General features: G+C 34.2%; 1 protein-coding gene across 1 annotated transcript; it reads right to left on the reverse strand.

Annotated features, from left to right (window-relative positions):
- Positions 1-4,915: 4,915 nt before the first annotated feature.
- On the reverse strand, positions 4,916-7,710 carry LOC127795988 (probable inactive receptor kinase At2g26730). The gene is made up of 2 exons (XM_052327995.1): positions 6,196-7,710; positions 4,916-5,825 (listed from the first exon to the last, which is right to left on the reverse strand). The coding sequence occupies exons 1-2, from the start codon at positions 7,460-7,462 to the stop codon at positions 5,161-5,163; spliced, it is 1,932 nt and encodes a 643-aa protein (XP_052183955.1). The 5' UTR covers positions 7,463-7,710; the 3' UTR covers positions 4,916-5,160.
- Positions 7,711-11,466: the final 3,756 nt, after the last annotated feature.

The following is an 11,466-nucleotide window of genomic DNA, read 5'->3' on the forward strand; positions in this document are numbered from 1 at the left end:
GGATGAAACAAAAGAATAAGTGAACACTAAGCTTGAGTTGTGGAGAAACAATTTAGAATCTAAGGGATTTAAATTAAGTAGAAAGAAAACATAATATATGGAATGCAAATTTAGTAAAAATGCAAGAATGGATGATGTTATAATAAAATTAGAAGACCAAATCTTACAAAGAAAAGACCATTTTCGATATTTGGGATCAGTGATTCAAAAAGATGGAGAAATCCACGAGGATGTCGCACATAGAATTAAGGCAGGTTGGCTAAAATGGAGAAATGCATCGGGGTTGTTATGTGATGGTAAAATCCCATTAAAATTGAAAGAAAAATTTTATAGGACAGCTATAAGACCAATCTTGCTATATGGCTCAGAATGTTGGGCAGTCAAATACCAGCATGAGCAAAAGACGAGTGTAGTGGAGATGAGAATGTTAAGATGGATGTGTGGACATACAAGAAATGATAAAATTAGAAATGAAGTTATTCGTAATAAGGTAGGAGTAGTGCCAATCGAAGAGAAGATGAGAGAGACTAGACTAAGATGGTTTGGTCATGTGAGAAGGAGACTAAGAGACGCTCATGTGAGGAGAGTTGATGAAATGGAACAATTAGTCACAAAAAGAGGTAGAGATAGACCTAAGAAGACTTTGGGAAAGACATTAAAATTTGATATGAAATATATAGATCTAAATGAGGATATGACAAAAGACAGAAATACATGGAAGTCTAGAATTTATGTAGCTGACCCCACATAGTGGTATAAAGGCTGGATATGTTGTTGTTGTTGTAAGAACCTCATTTCACATAATTTTCTGACCAAAAAAATCAAGATTATTTTTGGGTAAGTTTAGTATTTTCACCTCTAATTGGTTTGTAATAATAGAATTATGTGTAATTGTTTAAAATTAATCGGGGTATTGCAATCATTTTCTTTTACCGGCATATAAATCTAATTTTTTGATTGAAAAATATGATATCAAGAGAGGTTCTCAGTCAAAAATAAAAATATTGTTGAAGGAAAAAGATACAAAAATCATATCATTGTGTGTGAGAGAGGAGATGAGATGATAAGAAGGTTTTGAAATTAAAGAGAGGAGAAAAGATAAAGTGGAGATGAGAAGATATAGATAAAAGAGAAAGCGGTTCCATAAAGATAGGATAAGAAATTGTTACTTAAGTTTAAATCATATCTTATCTGTTATATCATATTTAAATTTGTGTTTTATATTATATTCCTATATTTTAGGAGCAAGTCGTGGCCTAACTCATGTATAAATATTTCCTCTAAACTCAATACAAAGTGAGAAACATTTTACTTGTTCATCTCCAGTTCTATCTAAGGTTTTCCTATTTAGGTTATTTAATTTATTCATGGTATTAGAGTCACTGATCTTGTAATTGAATACCTTATCCTTCTCCTTCAACAAACAATAGTTTTACGATGGCTAGCAATCCATAGACAAGTGAAACTTCCACCACTGGCCCACCAGAACCACACAAATTTCTATTGTTTCGATTTCTCTTATAGTCATACCATTCAAATTACGTAACATAGGCTAAATGGAACTGATTTTCGAAAATGGTCTCAATCAATTTTGTTAATCACTAAAGGGAAAGGAAAAGTGGAATACTTAACCAATGTCACTCCTATGCTAGATACTAAAGCAGCCACCTATGAAATCTGAGATACTGAGAATTCAATTGTTATGGCTTGGCTCATTAATTTCATAGAACCAAAGATAATCATAACCTATCTTTCCTATAAAATAGCCAAAGAGGTGTGGGAAGCAGTACAAGTACTCTATTCAGATATAGAGAATATAACTCAATGCTTTGAAATCCAGTCGACTATTCAGACAACCAGACAAGATAATCATTCTGTCACTCAGGACTATAACATTTTGATGAGATTATGGCAGGAGATGGACTTATTTTATGAAATTAGATAGGATTACATTGAAGATTGAGTCAAATACAATAAAATAGTGGAGAAAGAACAAGTGTTTGATTTCTTTCATGGCCTCAATTCTAACCTGGACAAGATTCGAGGAAGACTACTGGGAAATAAACCATTCCCATCAATTTGGGAGACAATTACAGAGGTTAAAGGAGAGGAAAGTTGCAAAAAAGTAATGTTATACTATTTTTCTACAAATGAGAATAACACTCAAAATTCAACCCTTACTACTTCTAAACTAAAATCATCACCACTGTGTGGAGAATATCAAAAAAATAAATAATAGTGTGATCACTATCATAAGTCTTATCATACAAGAGACACTTGTTGGAAACTTCATGGTAAACTAACAAACTGGAATGCAAAGAATCAAAAGAAACTAACTCAGGCCGTCTATGCAATAGAATCTGAAGAAGGAAGAACGATTAACCTAACCCTAACAATGCATTAACTGAAAATACTACAATAGGTATTAAATTAGACGATTATAGAACCATATAATTTAGCATAATCTCCTAAACCAATTGTGTCATTTGCCAAATAAGGTACATCGCATTAGTATTTATTGTCACTACTGATAACATCTAAGAAATAAAGATGCTTAAAGAATAGTTACAACAAGTTTTTGAAGTAAAAGACTTAAGACAGTTAAAGTATTTTCTTTGAATGGAAATGATCAGAAGTAAAGAAGGTATTTTCATCTATCCAGGAAAATACACACTGGATTTACTAAAGAAAATAGGCAAGCTTAGTTGTAAGCCAACCAGCACACTTTTAGAACCACACTGGAAGAATAAAAGAGATGGAACAGAGTGTCCAATAGACAAAGGAAGATTTCAACGGTTAGTAGGCAAATTAATTTACTTATCTCTTATACAACCTGATATAGTATATGCAGTGAGTATAGTAAGTCAATTTATGCATTCACTCACTAGCAAACACCTCAATATTATTTGTCATATTCTTAGATATCTTAAAGGAACACCTGAGAAAGGATTGATATTCAAAAAGATTGAGGATCGAGGAATAGTGGGTTTTATGGATTCTAATTAGGCCAAATCTATTAAGGATAGCAGATCTACATCAAACTATTGTACTAAAGTATGGGAAAACTTTTTTACATGGAGAAACAAAAAACAAAATGTGGTTATTTAAAGTAATGCAAAGGAAGAATACCGAGCTATAGTTCAATGTGTATGTGAAATAATTTGGTTTGAAAAACTAATGGAAGACCTAAAGATACCTACAACTACTCTTACAAGGTTGTACAATAACAGCAAATCAACAATAAGTATTGTGAATAATTTGGTACAACATAACTAGATGAAGCATGTGAACATTGATAGACACTTTGTTAAATGAGAAATTGAAAATGGAAGGATTAACCTTATTTGTATCCCTACTGTTTCGTAAGAAGCTAATATTTTTATTAAAACAATGACTAAACAAGGATTTAAATTGATCAAATGTAAATTAAGAAGGTAAATGTAAACAAGGATTTAAATTGATCAAATGTAAATTAATGAGAGACATCTATTCACTAGTTTGAAAGGGAGTCTTGAAGTAAGAAGATACGAAAATTATATTATGTGCCGAAAGAAGGTGAAATGATAAGAAGGTTTTGAAATTAAAGAAAGGTGAGAAGATAAATGGGAGATGAGAAAATATAGATAAAAGAGAAAGTGAATCCATAAAGATATAATAAGAGACTGTCACTTAAATGTAAATCTCACCTTATTTGTTGTATCATATTTAAATTTATGTTTTGTATTATATCCCTATATTTTAGGAGCAAGCCGTGGGCTAGCTCTCATATATAAATACTTCCTCTAAACTTAATACAAGCTGAGAAACATTTTATTTGTTCATCTATAATTCTACATAAGCTTTTCTTACTTAGGTTATTTAATTTATTCAAATACAATAGGTTAAGTGTCCCTAATTATTTTCTCTCATAATTATTATGTCACTGTACAGAACAGCTATTTTAATATCTTAGTGTCGTTTAATTACTTAATTTTAACATGAATAAACACTACACAATACCTAATTTGAAAATATTATTGTATCAATATTACGTTTACAACACACCACACCACAAGAATACCAAAAATCATCTAAATGATTGAAGGACAGGCTTTACTAATTGCCAATTGCCAAGCAACTTTCTGATTGACAGGCTTTAAAATAATGTTTCAAAAATTGATATTTGATGCACTTTCACTTAACGTACGCACCCATCTCCCATCTTACGTGGTGTGACGCTAATAGATTGAGAATATTTTTGTTTTTTTAGGGATAGTAATAAATTAGGAGAAAATAGTCTCACTCTCCCACAAAATCATGCAACTTTAGTACCTATTTTTGTCTTTTCAATACTCCCAAAAAATGAATTAAAACATTTATTAATTCATTTTCCCTAACATGCAATATCATAATAGCCTGGTCTTGTTTTTCTATTTGAATTGTAAATAAATAAATCCAATATTACACATTTAGACTTTTAAATTTTCAATAAATAATATTCATTTTCAAAAAAGTTCTGAAAAATATCCTTTTTATATTATTTAATTTGCAGTATAAAATTAAGACTTCGTTCAATTTTAAATTTTTAATGCTGATTTTACAATTAAACATGTTCTAACATTTTATATTTCAAAACTTATAACATTCAGTAGTTGAAAAATTAAAAAACCATAAAAAAAGAAAGATATTTTCTAATGCATAATATAAAGAAGTTAGTAAAAGGGGAAAATATTTTCTATAATTAAAAAGTTCTGAATTTAATTTAATTAATTTATTAAAATAAAAATTAAAAACTAAAATTTATTTTAATCAACTAGACATAACTAATCTTAATTAAATTATGGGGGCATGAAATGAAATGTGCAGTCCAGATGATTTTGTAATATATTTTTATTTTGATTAATGCGTAAGAAGAAGATTAAAAAAACATGGGAAATTAGGAATGCACAACTCTACTACTCTCTCTCTCTCTCTCTCTCTGCCCAAACAATTCCATCCATCCCAAACAGCCCCCTACAAAAATCACTGCACTGCACAATTTTAAAATTAAAATTAATAAGAAAAAGGAATGAGAGGAAATTGGAAAATAAAAAAAAAAAAAAAAAACAGAAACAACACCACACCCTGTCACACTTCAATTTGTTTTCCACTTTTTGTCTAATTATTCTGATTTACCGAAACTTAAGGTGTTTCCGCCGGAGGTGGTGTCCGCGACTCCTTCGGCGGCGTCTGTCCCTCGGATCCCTTCCACGGCTCATCCGACCACTGTCTTAATCCATCATCACCCTCCCCTCTGTTCATCTCCTCCATCATCCGCAGAACCTCCGGCATCGACGGCCTCTGATCCGGCACCGTCGACACGCAAGCCATCGCGATCTGCAACAGCTGCACCATCTCCTCCTCCACCCCATCGTACCTCATCAACTCCGCGTCGAAAACCTCCGCCGTCCACTCCTCCCGGACCACCGACTGGACCCACCGCGGCAGGTCAATTCCTTCGTCGCCCAGCGACGCCTGACTCGGTGACTTCCCGGTCAACAGCTCCAGCAGCAACACTCCGAAGCTGTACACATCCGACTTGAACGTGACCTTGCGCGTCTCAACCACCTCCGGCGCACGGTAGCCGGCCGCCCGGTTGGGGGGAGGGGTGGAGGCGAAGAGCGGGTAGAGGCCGAAGTCCGCCACGCCGGCGTCCTGGCCCCGCCGGAGGAGAATGTTGGAGGCCTTGATGTTGCCGTGGACCACTTTTCCCGACACGTGGAGGTGCGCCAGCCCCCTCGCCGTGCTCAGAGCGATTCTCATCCGGTTGGCCCAGTCCAGCGGCGTGCGTCCCGAGCCCCTGCTCCCTGCAAATTAACCACCGGTACTCCGGGTCATCAGTCTCATTCCTTCCCCCAAATAATAATAATAATAATAATAATAATAATAATAATAATAATAATTCATGATACTGAGATATTAACGAATAAATTAAAATATATTTTAAGATGGAAGAATAGGTCAGCGGAATCCAGAAGACTCAAAAATTGAGCCCGACTCCGACTAGGCTTAGGCTTAGGCTTAGTGGCTTCATCTTGGTTCCAAGGGGAAGGGGTATTATTCTTATGAATATTAGGTGAAATAAAATTAAAATTAAGCGAAAAATAGAGGTTCCAATTTTCCATGGTTGCAGTGGCAGAAGCTTGAGCTTGAAGTTGAAGGAGGGAGAAAACGTACCGTGAAGAAGAGCAGATAAACTGCCGGCCGCCATGAAATCGAGAACAAGCAGCTTCTCATCACGGGAGAAGTAATAGGCTCTGAGAGGCACCACATTGTCGTGCTTGATCTTGCCCAGTACCTCCATATGCATTTCGAACTCCTTCTTCGTCACGGCGACGTCTTTCAGGCGCTTCACCACCACCGTCGTCCCGTCCTCCAGCACCGCCTTGTACGATGTCCCGACGATCCCTTTCCCGAGCACCTCCGCCGACGCCCTCAGCAGGTCCTCCAAGTCGAAGCTGTAAACCCCGCCCTCGAAGAACACTAATTTGTTCCTTTCCCCTTCTGCTGATCCGCCCATCAAATCGTCCTTTGACGACGACGTTGCGTCCAATACCGTCACGGCTGAGCTCCCCACATCATGTGGCTTCGGGGCCTTCGCCGGCTTCCGTTGCCGTCGACTCCGTAAGCAAAGGATAAAAATTAGGAGGACCAGAAGGAGAGCCACCGCCGATCCCACCGAGATGGCTATGATAGCGGCTGTTGAGAGGTTTCCCGACTTTTTTCCCTGTGGGTTTTGGGGGCTGCAAGCCGGCAAGGGTCCGCCACAAAGGTTGAGGTTTCCGGCGAAGGCGCTGGCTGGGAATTTGGATAGGCTCGCAGGGATAGAACCGTTGAGGCGGTTGTTTGAGACATTGAAATTCTTCAAGTTTGATTGGCCCAGGCTTGGGAGTTCCCCGGTAAAGCCATTGTTCTCCAAGAAAAGTCCGGTCAAGTGGGTCAGATTGTCGACGGCGACCGGAATTGTGCCAGTGAAGTTGTTGCTGGAGATATCTAACCGTATCAGACTAGTTAACTCGGTGACACTCGTCGGGAAATCGCCGGAAAACTGGTTGTTCTGGAGGTAGAGTTTTCGGAGGAGCTTGAGATTGGAGAAGTCGGAGGGAATTTCGCCGGAAAGACGGTTGGAACGGAGGCTGAGGATTTGGAGCTGCGTCAGTCGGCCAATTGTGTTGGCCGGAATGGGACCGATGAATCCGACGCCGGGAAGCCGGAGGGAGTAGACAAAGGAGAGGTTTGCGTCGCACTGGACGCCGACCCAGTTGCAGGCCGAACCGGAGGCGTTCCATTGGAGGCGATTCTCGTGAGGAGTCTGCGAGATGAAAGCAAGAAGAGCTTTCTTGTCCTGGGCCAGCTCCGGCCGGACTCGGTGGCTCAGTAACACCACCACCATCGCCAAACCAAACCAAAAACCAGCAAACCCATCTCTGGAAGACAGCGCCATTGATTTTGCCGTCGTACCACAAACAAAACAAAAATTAAATTGCAACAATGGAGTTGGAATGTCAAATTGCCAGTCTTGCTACTTTCCCTCTTGAAGGGGCTGGCCAAATTGGCGCTTTCCGATGGAACCAATAATTTCCCGGTGAGAGGCCATGAGAGAGAGAAGAGAGAGAACAGAGGGTGGACGGTTTGTAGAGAGAAAAGGCGTTGCGAGGGAGACACAAAAGGTGTGGAAAAAGTAAAATTTGGGAGGCCACTGAACAGCCGGTCATAAATCATAGTAGTGAAAACCGTTTCTTTTTTGATATTTTAATTAATTTAATTTTTCTTTTACTTTTTTACACTTTTAAGACTTAAGAGGGCGCTTGGGGTTGGGAACAAGAATCCAAGTCCAACATTTTTAAAGGAAAAATTTAAATTACACATATTTAATATTATATAAATAAAACATTTCATAAATTCTAATGTTTATATTTTATATTTAAAAAATAAACTAAACAATTAGTATAATTACATAAAATAAAATGTAATAGGTGTTCGACGTGACTTAAATCTAACAATTTAGGTGATTTAATATGATTTAAAAAGTGAAACAACAAGTCAATAATATATTATGAAAATTAGGTATATTAGTTAATTTTGTGACCCATAATTAGTCACTTTCAATAATTTTTTTTTTCTTTTTTTTGGGTGGGATAACACGTGGTGTTATAAGTAGTAATTTCAAAACTATCTCAACACGCCAATGCCAACAAACAATTTGGAGACTAATATGGGTTTATTCATGTTTGAATAAGCATAATAATTGTGTCTAACCTTACAAGTAATAACCAATAAAATTTGTCAAATACGATGGAAGTCTTATATTTACATCAAACCAACCTTAGAATTAAGAGAGACACAATACATAATTAGTTTGGGAATAATTTTATCATGGATCCAAAAATGAATGCGATGGGACTAATTTGTGTAAAAGGGATACCGGGGGGGGAGGGAACGCGAGCAAAGTTGGAAGCGTCGGGAGAGGGACAGGGACCCCAGTGTTGACACTTTGGTGGTGCAAAGGTGTCTGTTTTGGCTTCGCTTTCAAGTGGATGAATGAATGGCAATGCCTTCTTTAAAAGTCCAAACGGTTCTGGTCTTAGATGCCTCTCCTATTTATGTACTATACTATACTTTCAAACGCCTTATTTATACCATTCCTACCTACTATTAATATTTTTCCAATACCAATACCAATACAGTTCATAATGTGCCTCATAACTGCATTCCTTTATATATTTTTGCGAATTTACTTGCCATTACAACCTAAAACTGTTCATAGGGTCTTGATTCTGTAGACTTTTTTTTATGAAAGTCTTAACAATTTTTTTTTTAATATAAATTACCTTATTATATGATAACTTGCTACAAAATATATAAATAGGGGTTGTTTGAGCGGGTCTTTAGTTTTTTTTTTTTTTTTTTTAATTTTCAGCCTCTATTCAATATTCGTTTTCATTTGATAAAATGAAATGTATTAACATTGTGTTTGATAACTTCATTTTCCTTTCAATTATATTTATATTTATTAATAGTAACTCTTAACAATACAGTAAGGATTAAAAAAAGGTAAAAACAAAATGATGGGGAATGGACCCCGGGCTTGAATTGATGGGTTGAAGTAGATAGTTAAAGAGCATGTGATATAATTATAGGCTTAGTTGGCCAAAGAGGCGTTAAAAAAAGGGGCTCTCTCGGCTGGCAAAAGTGGGTGGTGACACTGCCATGGCCAGTACAACAAAAGATTTTATTTAGGCTCAAATTCTTAAAGCATGGTAATAATGGTAATTAATACGCGTCAAAAGTCATCAACCACACGTTGTGTAATCTCAATGGCATCCAAAGAATTGTACTTCTAACTTTAAATTTTGTTAACTCAATTTACGTGTCGGATGGATCGATGGGTTTTTCTTTAATTTATACACCACCACCTGAAATCACTCACTTATTATAATAATACTGTTAGATCATATATATATATATATAAATAATTCACTCCAGGTTAAGATTATACATATCAAGCTTCTAATTTGACGTCCTCTCTCTCTCTCTCTCTCTCTCTCTCTCTATATATATATATATATATATTAAAAGGAAAAACCCTTCTAATTCGATAAAATAAAAATAAAAAAAGAAAAGAAAAGTGGGCCGGCCTATGGATATGCAACAAACGGGGCCTATGTTCTCGGAAATCATGTAATTTAATTGAGATTACATGTCAATAACTAACAATCTCTTTTAAATATTTGATGCAAATTGAATGTATAAACGTAGTATTAAAAAGTTTAGAATTCAATACATAATTCAAAATTAAATAAAAGATGAAGTATTTTATTTATAATAATTAATCCTTTTGTTTTAAGAAAAATATATGGTAACCAATGCATGTGTACAAGCAGTACATGGTAACACGGAGTGGAGTAGTTCTATTATTCAACAATTACATTATGTCATTTTATTTATGTTATATGAGATGCATTGCGATGTCTTATTTATTTACATAAGGGAAGTTAATGTAATTTTAAAAAAGTGGGATTGCATGTTACAATTCAGTGAAAAACCAAGTATAAATCTATGGTTTTTATTTATTTATTTATTTTTTCTTTTGTGCCTTAACCAAAATATAGGGTGAAAAATATCAAATATGAAAAGCATTTCGGATATTTGTCATTTTCAATGTGTTTGTTAAATTTATCTGATATTCTCTCAAAGAATCCTCACATAACTTCTTATCTTACTTTTTACATATAAATTTATCTAGCTCCCCCTTCTAGTTAAATTTTATTCTGATATTTTATAGATAAATCTAAATTATCTATATATCCTTTGGAGGATAATTAATTTTATTTAATATATTTTTAAAATTTAAATTTATTAAATGTTATTTTTACAATAAGATTGATTTTAAAAAAAAATATTTATTTAAGTCTTATAATTAATGTCATTTAATATATTTTTAAATTGTCACATGTTTTGAAAATTTTTAAAATTTAAATAAAATTATTCCTTTTATCGATTTTTAAAATTTAAATTTATCTCTCTTTATATATATACATATTATTATCTAATACAAATTCCTTTCACAGATTTTTAAATTATTTTATTCAATTTAATTTTTTTATCTATTATAAAAATATGTTTTGGTAATTTTTAATTATCAATGTAAAATTATTCTAATTCCACCAATAATTATTTCTACTTGCTGACTCTTTTTAGAATTTATTTTTGAACATTGATTTAGAAAATAAATCATTATTTTTATTTTTTATTTTTTATTTTTATTTTTTTGACAATTTATATTAATTACAAAACACTATTTTAATCATAAATTTATTGTTAATGTAAACATACAGTTTGAATGAATTTAGTAATAGGAATATTTTGATAAAAAAAAAATCCTTATCTTAGTACTTATCGTATGCATTTAACAAACATATAAAAAAAATAAATATAATTTTTAATAAATTTTAACAAATACTCTGATATAAATCTTAAAATACTTTTCAATCTTATTTTGATCATTTCATATTTTAATCCGGTAAACATTCTAACCTTATTTTGATACTCTTTTATTTTGTTCATTTTAACAAACTATACCTAAATTAACAAACATCTAATCATAAAAATTTAAAAAAAAAAAAAAAAAAACGTGCTTATTAGTGTATCTCTATTTGAGTTGTAACAATGATTTGAGTTTCACCAACTGAATTGTATGTTTGCATTTGCACTTAGCTATAGATGTGATGAAATAATTGGTCCTTTTCAAGGTCTCTCTCCCACTAAATGGATTATGACATATATATATATATATTATATTTAAATTTGGCGTAAATGTTGTAGTACTAAATTAAATAAACTTGAAAATACAAAAGTTGGGAGGAGTGCTTAGATCATGGGCACTGGGGGGGATGGGACGGGATGGCATCAATGATGAGAGTGGTGTGGTGTGGTGTGGGCGCGATA

The sequence above is a fragment of the Diospyros lotus genome, chromosome 2 (assembly GCF_014633365.1).
Source record: "Diospyros lotus cultivar Yz01 chromosome 2, ASM1463336v1, whole genome shotgun sequence".
In the NCBI taxonomy this organism is placed as follows: Eukaryota; Viridiplantae; Streptophyta; class Magnoliopsida; order Ericales; family Ebenaceae; genus Diospyros; species Diospyros lotus.

What these genes read in the sequence shown, in the direction of transcription:
- LOC127795988 (XM_052327995.1), bottom strand. Translation starts at nt 7,462, where the DNA reads ATGGCGCTGTCTTCCAGAGATGGGTTTGCTGGTTTTTGGTTTGGTTTG. An exon ending in TTTATCTGCTCTTCTTCACG is followed by an intron (nt 5,826 to 6,195) that starts GTACGTTTTCTC and finishes GTTAATTTGCAG; the next exon opens with GGAGCAGGGGCTCGGGACGC.